The 17,954-nt window shown below is 37.2% G+C and overlaps 1 protein-coding gene across 4 annotated transcripts in view; it reads left to right on the forward strand.

Annotated features, from left to right (window-relative positions):
* Positions 1-17,954, forward strand: part of TBC1D22A (TBC1 domain family member 22A) — a 199,412-nt gene that overhangs the window by 21,675 nt on the left and 159,783 nt on the right. For all 4 annotated transcript variants that reach the window (XM_074870048.1, XM_074870049.1, XM_074870050.1 and 1 more), the window contains exons 5-7: positions 10,626-10,696; positions 16,722-16,850; positions 17,806-17,868. In XM_074870048.1, the coding sequence (XP_074726149.1) occupies positions 10,626-10,696; positions 16,722-16,850; positions 17,806-17,868 (263 nt within the window). The remainder of the gene's footprint in view (positions 1-10,625; positions 10,697-16,721; positions 16,851-17,805; positions 17,869-17,954) is intronic.

The following is a 17,954-nucleotide window of genomic DNA, read 5'->3' on the forward strand; positions in this document are numbered from 1 at the left end:
CAGCTGGACCTGAACTTGGCAAGGGAAGCAAAGAATAATAATAAGGGTTTCTACAGATATGTCAGCCAGAAAAGGAAGGCCAAAGAAAGCATACGCCCCCACCCCCCCGATGAACAAGACTGACAAACTGGTAACAACAGAGGAGGAGAAGGCTGAGGTACTCAACAGCTTTTTTGTCTCAGTCTTCACTGGCAACCTCTCTTCCCACACCTCTCAAGGAGATGGACTGCAAGACAGGGACTGTGTGAGCAAAGACCCTCTCACTGTAAGAGAAGATCAGGTTCGTGACCACCTGAGGAACCTGAACAGACATAAGTCCATGGCACCTGATGAGATGCATCCCAGAGTCCTGAGGGAATTGGCTGATGTAGTTGCCAAACCACGCTCTATGATATTTGAAAAGTCATGACAGTCAGGTGAAGTCCCTGGTAACTGGAAAAAGGGAAACATTGCACCTATTTTTAAAAAGGATAGAAAGGAGGACCTTGGTAGTGCTCCCCTGTCAGCCTCACCTCTGTGCCTGGGAAGATAATGGAACAGATCCTCCTAGAAGCTATGCTAAGGCACATGGAGGACAGGGAGGTGGTCGAGAGAGATAGCATGGCTTCATCAAGGGCAAGTTCTGTTGGAAGAGCTATGAATGTCATCTATCTGGACTTCTGTAAGGCCTTTGACACAGACCCCCACGACATCCTTCTCTCTGGATTGGAGAGATATGGATTTGATGGGTGGACTGTTTGGTGGATGAGGAATTGGATGGATGGTCACATCCAGAGGGTAGTGGTCAATGGCTCAATGTCCAGATGGAGGTTAGTTATGAGTGGTGTCCCTTAGGGGTCCATATTGGGACCAGTACTGTTTAATATCCTCGTCGATGACATAGAGAGATCAAGTGCACTGTCAGCAAGTTCGCAGATGACACTAAGCTAAGTGGTGCAGTTGACATGCCTGAGGGACAGGATGCCATCCAGAGGGACTTGGACAATCTCGAGAAGCAGGACCCTGTGAACCTCATGAGGTTCAACAAGGCAAAGAGCAAGGTCCTGCGCATGGGTCTGTGCAACCCCCAGTATCAATACAGGCTGGAGAATAAGTGCATCGAGAGCAGCCCTGCGGAGAAGGACTTGGGGGTACTGGTGGATGAAAAGCTGGATGTGAGCCAACAATGTGCACTTGTAGCCCAGAAAGCCAACCATATCCTGGGCTACATCAAATGAAGTGTGGCCAACAGGTCAAGGGAGGTGATTCTCCCCCTCTACTTTGCTCTGGTGAGGCCCCATCTGGAGTGCTGTGTCCAGCTCTGGAGTCCTCAGCACAGGAAAGACATGGACCTGTTAGAGAGTCCAGAGGAGGGTCATGGAAATGATCAGACAGCTGGAACACCTCTCCTATGAAGACAGGCTGAGAGAGTTGGAGTTGTTCAGCCTGGGGAAGAGAAGGTTCAGGGAAGACCTTATAGCAGCCTTCCAGTACTTTAGGGGGGCTTATAAGAAAGATGAGGACAGACTTTTTAGTAGGGCCTGTAGTGATAGGACTGCCTGTGGAGGTTTGAACTCAGCCGGCAGCCAGGCACCACGTGGTCAGCCCGTTCACCTCCCCCTCCCCCCTCTGGTAAGATAGGGGAGGGACAAAAGAAGAGAATTCGTGGGTTGAGTAAAAAGAAAGAATTTACTAAATATAACAAGAGAACAACAGTAACAATAGTGAGTTCAAAAAGAAAATGGGTAAAATGCACCAGTGGCTTACCGAACGCGGCCACCGCCCCCCACAGCAACAATACCACCCGAGGAGCAGACACAGCGTGGGTGCCAGAGAAAGAGACCCCCAGAGCGATCCCGCCCACCTGGGCATGACATCACATGGTATGAAATATTCCAATGAAAATTAACTCCATCCTGGTCGAAACCAGGATACTGCGGTAATGGTTTTAAACTGAAAAAGGGTAGATTTAGACTAGATATAAGGAAGAAATTTTTTACAAAGAGGGTGGTGAGACACTGGAACAGGTTGACCATAGAGGTGGTAGGTGCCCCATCCCTGGAGACATTCAAGGCCAAGTTGGACAGGGCTCTGAGCAACCTGATCTAGTTGAAGATGACCCTGCTTATTGCAAGGGCATTGGACAGGATGACATTTAAAGGTCCCTTCCAACCCAAACTATTCTATGAACTTAGTATTTTAAATTTGAGATAGAAATGTTAGAATGGTTTCATCCCCCTCAGCGCGCTTTTTTTTTTTTTCTTTTTAATTGACTCATGCGTCTCAAGGTAACCTGAGAACTTGAATGCAAGTATTTCAATTATGTGTTATCATTTGATTTTAGGAAGTGATCTGGTGGGTCACTTATAAGAATAAAGCCTGTCTTAAAAACAGTAAAATACACTTGCTGTAAAAGTTATGCATGTATTTAAAATAAAATGTACATGCAATTCATATATTTTGAAAGTATTATTAGAACTTAGCTTCACTGACAGTCTTTTACATAGATCTAAAATGACACTCAATGTATATGCTTCAGTTTGTTCTTGCCTGTCTTGTCACCAGGAGTGTTTTTATTCTGTGCTATAGTAGTGTTAGACTAAGTCTTCTAGGAGTTACTTTTTTCTTGCTTTTATAATTGTTCTTGGGAAGGGCAAGGTTCTTGGTTTTCTCTCCTCTTGTTTTGGTGTTGAGCTGTCAGAGGAAAGCATAATGTAAATCGATGCTTTAACAGTAGCGATGCACGAGGGTCAGACTGTATGCTTTTTGGGGTGATAATCATGAAAGCTTGCTACTGCACCTGATAAAAATTCTTGCATAGCCTATTTCAGTTGTAATGTGTGCTGTTTGTCACTGACGAAATGCTAGTTGAGCTCACTGTAGTGAAGAGTTAGGACCAGAATTTTATATGATTTTTGGAGTAGTCTGAGATCCTGGAATTTTGGAGAACTGTGATATAGGACAGCAGTCAGTGTTGGTGCAGAAATGGAATTATCACATACCCAGGACTAATGGTTTGTGATGGAATTGACTTAACTCTCAGATGTGCAATCATCTGTCTAACAGTTTCTGTACTGAAAGCAATTACCGTACCACTTACGAAAGCAAAACCAGAAGACTTGAGAAAGTTCAGAAGAATGCTGTATGACATGACAACAGAGTAGAGGGGGTTATTAAATACAATAGGAGGTTATTAAATACAATCCAAAAGGTAAAGTTCTGTGTCAAGGAGGGTAGAAGAGAATATAAATCCTGTCAGGCTAAATCCATGGAAACATTTCTGAAAGAGAGTTTGAGAAACAACTTGTAAAAAGTATAAAAACTAGCATTAAGTGCTTTTTCTCAAATATACTGGGAGAAGGAACATTGCCAAAGATTCTGTAGGCCCAGCAGACAATCCAGAAATAAAAGGAACACTCAGAGAGGATAAGGCTCTGGTAGAGGAATGTAAATAATTATTTAATTTGTGTTCAGCATGGAAGAACATAGGGATATATTCACTCCCAGATCCTATATTGTGGAGCATTAGTCAGAGGATATGTTTCAAGTAAGTGTTACGTTGTAAAACAAAGATGTTTTGTCCTTGGTGTACACTTTTACTTCCATGTCCAGTGCTGAGATTTTCTTCCAGAAAGAGCAGTTCTTTGAAACACAGTCTCACAGGATATGTACATTGTTGTTTAGAATTACATGACAGCTCAAGCTATCCCTAATTAAAGGAAATGTATGTTCATTGCAGAATAGCATCAGGAATGAAAACTGATTTCTTGTGAAACTTACTGAAATAAATATTCCTCTTGTTAATTTTCAAAGAGTGACTCTGTAGTTCAGTGGGTCCTACAAGTAGTTGTTTATATTTACCTAGAAGCAGAGGTTTCATTTGAAAGAGTGCCATAATTTAAATTGTCAAAACTGTCTTTGGTCATGAAGATAGAAGGGAATCTCATCTGCATCACAGGATAAAAAGTTTTATTAGAATAAGCTATATTCTAATTTGTTTGCATAGTTCCTATCTTTGGCCTTTAAGTAACTCATTTAATGAGTTACCTAAGAGTAAGTGGAATTTTTGTCCTGGATGATTTGTCACTGATTTAATCGTATGCTCCACATTTCTGATTCTGACAGTAGATTTGCATCTTTCCTTGTTTTATGCCTTTTTTTTTTTCTTTCTCTTTACATGGTTTTAGAGGTTGGTACCCATATTTGTGCATAGATTCCTCTTTGGGTTGAGTTAGGGGAGGAGAAAAAAACCAGTAAGATGAAAGATTACAGAGGGTTCAGTGAGGTATGGAGTTGAGAATTGATGTTACTTGAAAGTAATAAAAGTAGTTTCTGAGTTGCAACTTATATTTTCTGCATATGTTGTGCTTATGTAGTTTGTAAATGGTGTGGTTGTGTGTAACAGTAGCTGAAGCTTGAAGCTTTAGCAAAATCATTGTGTAACGAAGTAATAAACTAATGCATAAGATCTGTTTCCTTTCAGCCAGACTACCAGTAACATAGATCAAACCTGGTAAAGTATACTTGTTCCTAAATACTGCCCAAGGACTAGTGGAGCAGTATGATACAGTTGAAGATCACTTGCTTTTGAAGACTTGGGGCCTTCGTAGTTTACGTTGTCATTAAACCAACACTGGAGCTTATAATCATGTTCTGGGGTACAGGAGAAACACGTATATAATTTGTAGATGTGTTTAGTTAAGGCAGATATTATCTCTCTTTTAAATTTTTTTTTTATTCATTAACTGTACAAAATACCATTTTTCTAGTGTTGTTCATATATGCTTACTTTCCTTTAACTTTTTCTGCCTTTTTGGCTTTTAGAAGAATATAACCAGTGATACTGTTACTTACGATTTAGTGCTTGGTAGCTTGGGGATTTACTTGACACAGAATCATGGGTGGAATTGAAACTTGTTGCAGATGTGTTAGGGCTGCAGGCAAATATCTAAACTGCTGACTCCCCTGCTTGGAGGCTGAACTAACTCCCTAGGGTGTGGAGAACTACTGGAGGTGACGTGAGAAATTGCTGAACATAACAAACAGCAGTATGAGAAGCTGACAGAAAGTTATAGATAGCACCCTATGGGATGCCTGGATTTCACAAGTAGTAAAGGAAGTGAGAAATGTCCAAACAGTGCTATTGCACGGAGGGGAGCACTGGGGCCACTTTGAAAGGTGCAGTGTGACAAGACCAGCAGTGCTTAGGTAATCATTTCAGAAATACCAAATTTGCGTAGGGCTGTAATGAAACTGGGACCACTAAGGGAAGAAGTAATTAAGTGTGGTTAGTTAATTTGGGACAGAGAAAAGGAGATAGTAGGATGGTGGAAAAAGATCAGGTAATGGAAAAAAGAGTAAGGTATGTGAGCAGGTGCTGTCCAGGGGTACCTGTTGGTCAGCTTGTGATTGATTTGTTGGGCAGCTGGAGTCTGACAATAAATTAAACCTGTTAAGACCATACAAAACAAGTCAAACTTGGTCAGCTGCCAGGAGGACTTAGGGGAGGAGGGCTTCCTTGGCTGGCAAGGGGACACCTGGGTTGGTGGAACACAAATCCTGTTATCACTGTGCTTCTTCTAGGACTGTTGTGGAGCCACTACTCCATAACAAGGTGGGTATTGAAATACCTGATTTATGGTGCCTCTGGTCATTCACTGCCAATACTATTAGACTGGGTGGTGGTTCTTGCTTTTGACAGTTATTGAGAACTTGTAATATTTGAATTGTATCTTGTCTGCTTTTGTAGACTGGAAAATTGGAATTGCATGTAAATCAGATTAATAGATCCATCTTCTGCTTGTTTCAGGGAAAATTGCTAAAGTTGCTATGACCTAAAACTGTAGCATATGAATTTACAAATTTGCCTTTTAATTGCAGCACTGTTCTTGATCTCAGACATCTATTATGAAGCTGACTATTTCTGTTCTTTGGAATGCAGTGATTTTGTTTTAGCTTGAACTTCTTGGATAGACGTCTGTTTAAGGCCAAATATCAGGATCTTCTAAAGGTGATCATTTAATACCACGATAACATAATTTTTGTGTTTGGGAATTTGTGTCCTTCATTTTGTTGCTCACAATCTCCGTTCTGCCCATCCTGAAAAACTAGTTCCTAAAAGCTATCACCATAAAGAACCAATCCCCAAGAGCCAAAAAGCCCATTCCAAATAGTAATGTACTCAGACTTTTGTTCTGTTTTGAAGTAGCAGATTGTTTTTCATCTTTTTCCAACGTAAAAAAAATCCTATTTCTTGGTTTTTACTTCAGTAGTGTCCATCTGCTCTCCTTTGAAACTCTCCTTAATGAAGCCTGTTCCTGTCCAGCTGTGTTCTGTACTCCAGCCTTGCTGTGTGTCATGGCAGAGCTGTTTGCATGTTTTTTTTGTCATGCATATCCCTGGGTTTTCTTCAGAATCCGTTAGTGCCGTTTTCCATTGTTTGCGTCATCCCATGGGTCTTTGACTTTAGAGCTGCTTCTGTTTTCTGTCCTCAGTGTATCAGCAGTCAAATGTCTCTGCTGTTGTAATAGCATCTCTGTGCCCGAGCCTAGGTTTTTATTGTGAGTGGACAATGTTGGGTGCCATTTCCTATTTAGTATCAGTGAGATTCAGGAGTCACTTATTTAATGTCAGAGAATTTCAGTTGCTTATTATATTTCTTTCCCACTGAATCCCTCATGTTTGCTGTGACAGCATACTCATGATGAAGTATTTTTGTTGTGCCAGCCTGTGGTATGTAGTTCAACTTAAACTTCACTCTCTCTCTTAATCAGTGTTTATAGTCTGCACAAGTTAGTTATAGTTTCATTGTTTCTTTGAGACTTCTGTTTACAGTGAACTTCAGTAGTATCATATTTTTCTCATGTTACTGATCTTTTGGTCATCCTACATTATTCCAGTGCTTATCAACTCATTGAGACGAAGAATAAGGGAGGAATTTATTGGGATACCACCAAATACCTTGGAGTTATGTATATAAGTATGCTTTTGTGCTTCCTCCATCCATCCATATTTAGTGTGCAGAAGTACTGTGAGCGTCTTAATGTTTTTTGAAAGCATATGCTGCTGCTGCTTACATTTTGCTTAGACTCTAATATATTACAACTGCTTTTCCTGATATTGATATACTGTATACCCTGTAATTTTTTTCCTTTCTAATGCACATTCCTATAAATTTATAAAAGTCGTAGTTAAATTCATTGTTACAGTTTGGTATAAGTAAGAAAGCAAGAGAGCATCAGTCTCTGGTATTATTTTGAGATAAAGAACAAAAACCAGGTTTCTTTCAAGATATTTAAAGCAATTACTTAAGATTTTATTTTTTTTAAGCTACAGTTCTGTTTTAAAGATGGTACCACTTTTTATTTAATAATATAAGGTTTTCTTAATGATACAGTGAATTCTATTGGCCAGCAATGAAGAGAGGTGTGGAATTTCACTTGATTTGAGGAGAGATACAGCTGAAATATATAGGGATGAGGGCCACAAAGGAGGAAAATAAAGAAAAAGGAAGTCTGGAGAAGAGGGTGAAATGGATAAATGGGACTCAGGAGTAATCTGTAAGTAGGAAGTAGAGGTTAGGAAATTAGTGTTAGAAGGGACAAAGGCTTTCTTTTGGTTTTGTAGTCATGCTGCTGTCAAGGGACCTTGGTAAAGCTGAACTTTGTCATTGTTACTACTACTTTGTATGTACCTCAGTAGGTTCTCCTTGTGAGGTAACACTGTGCTTAAAGAGGGGAAATAAAAATTTCACTGCATTGCCATATCTAGATCTTCTCTTGAACCTGAAATGGCTCTTGGTCTGCCAGATTGGGTTTCCCTGACTGAGGATCCCTTGAGTGTTTTGTTTTGAAGTTGGGACGGGTAAAATGAGTTTAAACTTGTTTCTGCCTGATAGTATATGTTTTTATTTCTAGATTAAAGATCAAGCAATAATCTGCCAATGCTAATTAATAAAGAGAGAGGGGCCTAACTGACAGTAGAATTTTTGTGCAAAGCATGCTTTACTGTACTGTAAGTGATCAGCATGTTGGATAGGGATGGACTGTAAATAAGAAAGAAAATAAAATGTAATCAGTTACAGTGAGCATAGTTATGTTATTAACTCTGTAGTATATTTAATCTTACTGTTGTCATAGATGTGGATAGACTACAAGCACAAGGAAATACAGGGCTGAGGAATCTTTTGTTTGCTGGAAATAAAGTAAGTCAGTTCATATTTGGTGTGGTCTTATACTTTTTCCTTTAGTATTTGGTACTCTAGTCTTTGGATTGCCCGGGATATATGACTGAATTTATCTTTGGTCATGCTCAATATGATATTCCTAAATGGTTAGGTTATTATGCTGTTTTGGTACACTTACACAGTAATACATGTCTAAATATAATTTGTACTGATAGAAGATAATGTTGATATATCTATCTACTCTTGCTTAACAAGGTGTCACCTTGACGTCTGTGTATTTCTTCTTCTGTAAGAAAGATATAAATTAGTTCATTTAAAAACAAAACTGCAGAACAAATCATGACTTTAAGCCAAAAACATGTTCAGATTTTTTTTTTCAATTTCTCCTCCATTTCAGTGTATTTTGACTCTTTCAAGGGTTTGAAATATAGAAAAAAAAAAAGCTTCTACTAATGAAACATTTTTGCCAAATACAATAGTATTAGATGAAAGAAAGTTTTATTGATGTTATAAGAAAGTCATCCTTTTTCCTTAGGCTGGATTCAAGACGTGATAGACTCGTTCACTTTGATATGATGTGCTTTTAATGTCTAGTTTCTTAATATCTGTTCTTTTTCGCTGCTTTTCTGAGTTTTTGCTTTGTTTTGATCCTAATGCAGCATCTGGTTTGCTTGGATTTTGGTGACATAGCCTTACTGTTCCAAGTGAGACCTCTGTGTAGCCGCTGGTGTCTTGGCTGAGCCTGCTGGTCAAAGTGAGAGGGAAAACATAACTTGTTGAATTAGTATATCCACTACTGTAAAGTTTTTCTTAGTTAAACAATTGTTGGTAAGCCCATATCTGTTTGGAATAGTCATGATTGGTTTGAAGTGATGACCATAAAACCACTCATCTAACTATGACCATAACAGCCTTTCATTTCTGCCTCCTGCCAACTTTCTTCTCTCTTTATCTTCTGTAAGAAAAAGAAATGGAAGTATGAATTCATCCAGCTGGATTTTTTTTTTGCCACGATTTATTTAACTTCATATTAATTCTGTAATCTCGTTTTAAGACAAAATGGATTTTGCTAATATCATTTTTGCTAGCATGTATCTAATGTAAAAACAGGGCATCTTAATGAACAAGTAACTTCATACCAGAAAATCCAGGTTACTAGAGCTTTTTGTTTGCTTTAGTTGATGCTTCTTTGAGAAACTTTAATTGCTAATAAAGAATTCTTTTTTTTCCATTAACTATTTAGCATTGGTACACTTTTTAAATCAGATTTCTTTTTCTTGGAATATATTATATATTTTTTTAGATATTGTACTGGTTTCAATGGACTGTTTTTCATTCCTGGGTAAAAAGTTATTAATGTGTCTAGAAATATTTTTTTTACAATAACATGCCACAACTAACACGATAATATGCATTTCTTGGTATTATAGATGCACATTTCTTTCAGAGCAGTAGAAAGAAGGTGGGGGTCAGAGGATGAAGACAGATGTTGCTAATCGGAGTCCTTGTCTTAACAAAAAATAAAGAGAATATTTGTCTATAAATGACCAAAGACAGTCAGTTGTGATATCCACTCAGAAAGTTCTTAGTCTGATTACTTTCTTTTATGCTTCATTTTCTTGGGGTGGGTAGATAAGACAGAATGTTTTTAAAGGCTTTGTCGAAGTGTAGAATTTGGAAAATATATGCACATGATAGAGACCAAATTTGTTGGAATATACATAGTTAACTCAATTATTGGAAAAAGTATATACAAAGTAAAATGTAGAATTCTGTTGTTCTGTATTAAGCAGGTTGATAATTTGAACTTGTGCAGTTTTAACCCATATTTTCTACTCGGTAAGAGGAGAAAGAGCTACAAGTAGATATAAAAATACTATTTCTTACGGACACTGTTAAGCATCTTTTGTCTTTACATTTTCCATGACTTTTCTATAATGTTTTTCGCATGATAAACGGTGTTCACAAAAAATGTGTGAAGTCCCACAGATTTGTTCAGCTGGGTGTGGTATCTGACAAGCAGCTTTCAAGAGAAAGGAGTACAACATGAAGAATGAGAATATGGCATGGGATTAAATTCCAGCATTCAGACATAAAATATCATTCTGTTTCTGTAACTGCAAATCTCATTTTTAATTAGGGTCTGTGTAAGCATATTATACAATAAGACTGAGTATCTCTTGCATGTTAATGTAAGGCATGTATACTAAAAAGTAATGCTGAGAAATACTTCAGAAAGTTACATTATCACACTCAGTACCTATTATAGATATCTCTATGGATAGTAATTATCCAGTATTTTATTAATTTGTTAGACTTGCTACATAATTCTTGAATTCATTGGACTTTATAAGAAGACATGATCACTGTCATAAACAACTTTGTATTAATTTGATTATATCTGTGTATATTAATTGATAGTAGTTCCCATAGTACTCATGAAATACTTCTCTTTTAATAGAAGAACTACGGAAATTGAGTTGGTCTGGCATTCCCAAACGGGTTCGTCCAAGTGCATGGAAGCTTCTTTCAGTAAGTTGTGGTGGCTTTTTTTTTTTTTCCTTCCTTTGCATTTAGTAGTAATGTTTTTTTCAAGCATTGCTAATAATTTTACTTGAGTTGTAATCCATCAGTGATACTTGAAAACATTGTGTCTTGTTTCTGAATTGTAATGAAAGTTCTGTTCTTTTGCTCAATTTCAAGATTAATTTGTCAAACTGAAAGGAGGGGAATGAGAAGTAGTAGTAAATCATGTCAGCTGTATATCTTTATTTTTCAGCCTGGCTTTCTACGAAAGAAAGGCTTATGTGATAACAGTAGCCTCTTTCAACCAATTTTGATGGAGTGGTGGAGAGGTCAAAGACAAGTACATTCTTACAGTTTTCTTGAAAATAGGCACACAGTAGAGGAAACGAAGCCTATCGGTGTCCTATGAAAGGCTTCTTTCTGACTTCACATTTACTACAAGAAAGGATTAACACTGTACTGAGGAAAAGCTGTGATAGGATCGTATGGGTTTTTTGGCTGATTTTTCTATAGTGGTTTAAGGTGAACAGATCTGAACTGCTGTGGTCAGTTACCTTGTGGCATTGGCTCTCCTGATGTCAGACCTGTGAGTCAGTTAAGGGAGACAAGCTAATTAAAAAGCTAATCACTTCTTTGTAGCGTGAGTTTTTGTCAGGCTGGGCTCTCTGAACTTTGCCTGGTGGTCAAAGGGTTTTGCAATGGCAGTAGCTTGGGAGTAGGTTGACTGAAATACCATGGAACAGGACACAGATGTTTCAGTTGGGCATCAGAGGCAAGCTTGCAGGAATCTAGGATTCACTGGGTTTGGTGTTACAGAAGTGGATTTTTTTAATCTCAGTGTTTGCACTATATTTAAAATGTTCTTCTGCAAAAATACAATGGATTCCTCATAGGAGTATTTTTCATGTCAATTTTTTCAGCTATAATACTTGTGATGGCAAACGGTTGTGAATTTTAGCTGTTGTTTGTCTGCCCGTGGTTAGGAGAAGAACTTGTGAAGATGTTTGTATTAAAAAAAGGAGCTGTCTACTCTCCAGAGGCTATGGAAAGACACTTTATCAGCAAATCTTCATGCATTTAAGAACTGTTTAAAATTCTGAGTTATACACACAACAGTTTAACACTATTGAATTTTTCAGAGAGTAGAATTAAATAGCGTTGCTTTTTATAGAATAATTCAGCGGGGGATGCGAAGTATTTACTTCAGATTGAGACTGATTTCCAGTGACTGAAAGAGTCTCTCTTGCTGATGAGTTCTACTAAATTTGCAGCTTAGTTCCTTCTAAAGCTAAATGCAGATGCAGCTTCTTAATGGTGGATATTCAAATATCCTGCTGTAATTGAAATTAAACATGCAGTGTACAATTTATTTTAGTTCTGTTTCCAAAGTTGTTGTCTGAGATTTTGGTAACGAAAAGAGCATTTCTTTTTTTTTTTTTTCTCTTGAAGTTCAGGATGCCTGTTTTAAAACGCTCAAAGTAAAAAAAAACTATGGCTAACTCAAAATTGACTTTGAAACACAATAAGCTAAAGCATAAGTATAGGTTAAGTTCTGAATCAGAGGATTGACACTGAGGTTTAGAGAATTGGAATTATGGAAAAGTTAACTGCAGTCACTTTCTTACTTTCAAGTAAGAGCATGGACTTTCCGTGAGCTTCACCTTCATTCAATGAGTGGCATTCCTCAGGGGTCAGTACTGGGACGAGTGCTGTTTAACATCTTTGTTGGTGCCAGGGATTGAGTGCACCCTCAGCAAGTTTGCTGATGACACCAAGCTGTGTGGTGTGGTTGACACGCTGGAGGGAAGGGATGTGCCATCCAGAGGGACCTGGACAGGCTGGAGAGGTGGGCCTGTGCAAACCTCATGAAGTTCAACAAGGCCAAGGGCAAGGTCCTGCACATGGGTCAGGGCAATTCCAAGTACAAATACAGGCTGGGAGATGAGTGAATTGAGAACAGCCCTGAGAAGAAGGGCTTGGTTGATGAGAAGCTGAGCATGAGCTGGCAATGTGCACTTGCAGCCCGGAAAGCCAACGGTATCCTTGGCTTCATCAAGAGAATTGTGACCAGCAGGTCAAGGGAGGTGATTCTTGCCCTCTAGTCTCACATGGACCCGCTCAAGTGGGTCTACAGGAGGTCCGCAAAGATGATCAGGGGAGTGGAGCTCCTCCCCATGAGGACAGGCTGAGATAGTTGGGGTTGTTCACCCTAGAGAAGAGAAGGCTCCAGAGAGACCTTATAGTGACCTTCCAGTACTTAAAGGGGGCTACAGGAAAGATGGGGAGGGACTCTTTATCAGGGAGTGTAGTAACAGGATGAGGGGTAATGGTTTTAGAATGGAAGAGGGTAGATGAGATTAGAAGCAATGAGGAAATTCTTCACTGTGAGGGTAGTGAGACACTGGAACAGGTTGCCCAGAGATGATGTGGCTGCCCCCTCCCTGGAAGTGTTCAAGGCCAGGCTGGATGGGACTTGGAGCAACCTGCTCTAGTGGAAGGTGTCCCTGCCCATGGTAGGGGGGTGTGAACTAGATAATCTTTAAAGTCCCTTCCAACTCAAACCATTCTATGATTATATTCTGTAAGTTGATTTTAGTTTAGTATTCCTGAGATTCCCAGTCCAGAGAAATTCCTGAGGGTAGAGTTCCCTTGTTCTGTTGTTTTAACAGCTCCAGTTCAGGATCCATTCCAGTTCAATTCTTGCCTTTGTCTGTCTTGCCATAGCTCTGCAAAGAAACTGTCTTCAGATTATTTTGTTCTTGTTTTAAGAACTAAGTGGATTTTTTTTTTTTGAGTAAAAGACCTCGAAAGTGTGGGTTTTTTTCTTCTGTCACCAAATAGCAATATTTGTAATGTTCTCAGCTGTTCTTATGTAATTCTTACCATGATTTCTTATCTACTAATTGGTCCTCAATTAATACATTTTGGAAACCCAAACATGAGTCATTAAGTGATCATTACTGTAATGCAGCAGCTTGTTTCATCTTGTTTCTGAAGTGGGGAAGAAAAAGTGCTTTGAGTATTTGTGATCATAAACTCCATTATGCTTTTTTCTGATGGCAATTGATTATTAAGTCACAGTAGTTGTTTAAACATTTTACCTACTGCTAATGTATGTTCCAGATAAGAGGGGGTAATGTGATAATCTTTTATGCTGTAAGGTGCACTGGGAGCTATTGGGGAAATAAGTGTACAAAAGCAAAACTGTTTTGGGTAAAGATTAGTTACAAAACAAAAAGACCAGAAAACCAAAGAAACCATAGCATATTTAGAGCCAAATGAAGGTTGACTGTGTGTGTTTTGGAATTATTCAGGAGTCTTACTTAAAAAGGCCAAACTATAGCTTCTTTGGGGAACTAAGTACAATTGGTAGTATCTGAGGCAAAAGGTGATTGTAAAATCAGCATTGAAGTTGGATTTTTAAAAATTATTTAAAAAATTGAAGAGTTGAGATATTTATTACATAGTCAGAAGGTTAATAATGTTAAAGTGTGTTCTATGAATAAAATTTTTCAAAGGGAAAGCATATGAAAATCAAAGTAACACTCAGGGGCTGTTGGTGTTATGCATGTCTGCTGCTAACAGTATATAAAAAAAATTACATTATTTTTAAAATATAGCAAAAATGTTAGGTATACCGTACCTAAACAGCAAGCAGAACTATTCAGGCTCACTTCTCTTTTGAATAACAAAACTAAGGATATGGTTGCAAAAGCCTTTGGAAGCAATTAATGACTGAATGGATTAAACTCTCCACCAGTTTATTCCCTGATGATGTGTTTCAAGAGTTTCCAACTTTTAAAAATAAAACCTAATTTGTAAAGTGAACAGGAAACAAGACATGTCCAATTGAAAGATTACTTCAGTCTTTGGAACTGAATAATGGCAAAAAGACTTGAGAAAATATTGGTATCCTTCGAACAATCGCATTTGATCTTGCAAATTAATTCTTTTCTAATGGAACCAAGATATCCTGCAGGAAAAACAATCAACTGTTGAGAGTAAACTGGACACAGAATTTAATATTTAACCAAATATAAAACACTGGGACAGGATATTAAATTTCTTGAGGCAAAAGTTAAGCTGGTGCGGTTTAAAGTATCTGGAACAAGACACACATCAGTACCTCTTAAAAGATACGGTTTTGTCAAAGCAAGTACCTCCTAAGGTGTTTGGAATGTAATATGGTTTATACTTATTCTGTTGTCATCTTAAACTAAGAAATTAAAATACATGGGAATTACATTTTAAATGGTTTTAATATAGAGGTCTTTTCAAAAATCTATTGATTATCTTAGTATGGTGTGTATTTTTTATTTCTCCCTAAATGTTGAGCAAAACAGAAGTTATAGATATAGGATATGATGTTGGATTGTTGCAGGAGAGTGATAGAACCTATATACTACTTATTAGAGTATTTAATGTTATTGTATAATTAACAATTTTAGCATGTTAGGTTTACCCTTCCATTTTTGCTTGTAGTGTTAATAAGAAAGTTGCCTTTGTAGTTAAATGCACAGCAAGTTAACTGAAGTGCCTAGAGCTCATTGTATAAGTGCAAATATATGCTGCACTTCTAGTATAGGATTTTTTTGATGTTATGAGGATTATTTTTGTTAAGGAAACTTAAATTTAACATAGACTTGATTTCTCTGTTTTACTAATTACCATTAGTATGGTGAAAGCTGTTATTGTGGAAGGAGAGCTTTTGTAATATTGTCAAGAAATATTTTAATTTGACCCGACTAATGAATAATATGATTATTAGGTTTTTCTTATATTGCCTTGGAGGTCCAGATCTCTTTCAAGCCATCTATCTTTAGAATGATTCTTACATAAAGTATTTTTTCAGGACTGCCATGTAAGTAAAATATGAACTAGCTTTCTTTTTTGCAGTGTTATGATATATTGGTGTTGATCGTTTGAAATAGTCGCTTACAAGAAAGCGTTAACTATTTCTGAGTATTCAGGAAACTTTTTGGTAGCCAGTTACATGAATAATGGTGTTTCTAATAAGTGTACTTTATATATAAACTGAACATTTAATAACATTCATGATATTTCCTTTTGTGAAATGCTGAAATAGTAACCTTAGCTTGTTTTTTTAAATGGGAAGTAAGCTGACATGCTAGAAATGGGGATCAAACTGGTCAAAAGAAAATGAGAATGGATTGGGGAGCGGGGCGGGGGGGAGATTAGGATTTTCTGGTATATGTGAATGAGTTCAGTGAAGAACTATTCAGATATATTATGTATTTAATGCAACAACGTATAATTCTACATATCTGACACATGACTTTCCTAGTGTGTCCATACCTCATGCAAAATAAGATAATATTTATAAATGGCTTTTGGGAAACAACTAAGCAAATGTACAGCTAGTGTTCTTACATCTAAGAGCTCAGTCACTGCTGCTGAGTCTTTTTCTGTGATGAAACTTTTAATAACCTGTTGAGATGAAATACAAGCTTCAAATTATTTTTTTCTCATGTGAAACAGTGAAATAAAGTAGTTAGAATGTTTTTAAAGCTTTTGAATTAATAGTCTATTGTATTACAAATTTAGCCATAATTAAAACATGTGTGCTAATGTATATTATTCCTATGTGAAGGCAAACATAGATAATATGCATTTTGTTAAAAAAATTAATAAAATTTCTTCAGTAATGGCCACATAGGAATGCAGAAATTGATGAACTCATATAACATTACATTCATCAGAACTTATTTATTTGAGCTTTTCTGTTTGGAAGGCAAACATCATCTTAGAATTCTTGATGAGAAATTGTTTTTTAAAGCTGGAAAAACATGAAACTTTTTCGTAAAAAAAGGCTGCTTTTAATAAGATGTTTGTGTCTTTTGTATCAGTTGGAATGATTAGAAAACTGATCTGATAAAGGGTTATTCAGATCCCTGTAGGACTGCATGGCACTACATCAGTTTATTAGCTTTTCTGTCACATGTAATCAAATGCCAGTGGTGCTTTTTGTAAGGCAAAGGGTAATACCCTTTTCATTTCACTGTTTTTTCAGGGCTATCTTCCTGCAAATGTGGACCGAAGAGAAAGCACTTTACAAAGAAAGCGCAAAGAGTATTTTGCATTCGTTGAACAATACTATGATTCCAGAAATGATGAAAATCACCAAGATACCTATAGACAGGTAGAACACTTATTGAAGTGACTTTTATGTACAGGATAACTGCTGAAGAACTTAGATTATTTTTGAAGTTTGCTACTGTTTTTCTCTATTTCTTTAATTTTACTTGATAAACAGGTCACTAATAAATTGTTTTCCTACATTTCAGAAGCAAAAATACAGACTATTTTCACCTGAAATTTGAAATAGTGAGTCTTTTAATGTCAACTTTAGTCATGCCATGTGATGCTGGCATTAGGTGCTGCCATGGTTTTCCATTTAAGAATAGTATGGTTTTCAAATCTTTCATCTCCTGCTCAGACCCTCCTTCAGATGCGTGAGGATGGACAGGAAAAGTATAACAGTGACTGTTTCTTACGGGCTTCATACTTTTGCTTAAGAACTTGAAACTCTGTATGTGCAGTAATAGGCATGGCAAACTTTCTTACCCACTCAGATAAGCAGATAATTTTTCTTCAAGTTTTGTATTAAAACGAATAGTTTGTATCACTAAGTATAGACTAGGCAATACTACTTTAGCCTTCCTTAGGACAGAAAAAGCTGACATCTTTCTTTCAGCTTCAAGAATTCAGTAGCAAGAAGATCCTTAGTAGCAAGAGGTATATGTGACAGTGTCAATTGAACATGACTTTACAGAAGTAGTAGTATGTACTCACAATTACCCTGAGGTAGTGGGTATTGCCAATATTAGTATAATTTGCAAACAGTGAAAATATAAGTATCCTAAAATATGAGAACAAAGTATATGGTTTCTAATTTTGCCTCGCTGATAGATTAACAATGACTTAAAGATTTAGCTGTATGTTTTGAGATATGGTAAATCCATGTTATTCCAAAAATAGTGATACAATGGGATTATAACTAATATTGTAAAACCATTGGATTGTTTTAACTATTGTGTTGTTTAAAAAGTGTGCTGTTGGTTCCTTTTACAGTATTCTTCTTTCTTTCTAATTAGATCCATATAGATATCCCACGCATGAGTCCTGAAGTTTTAAGACTTCAGCCCAAAGTAACAGAGGTAAGAATGATAGCTAAAGAATTATTTCTTTTGGAGAAATCATTTTATTAATGACTCTGATATCACAGCATTGGTTAATAATTAAT

The sequence above is a fragment of the Strix uralensis genome, chromosome 5, assembly GCF_047716275.1.
Source record: "Strix uralensis isolate ZFMK-TIS-50842 chromosome 5, bStrUra1, whole genome shotgun sequence".
NCBI classification, from domain to species: Eukaryota; Metazoa; Chordata; class Aves; order Strigiformes; family Strigidae; genus Strix; species Strix uralensis.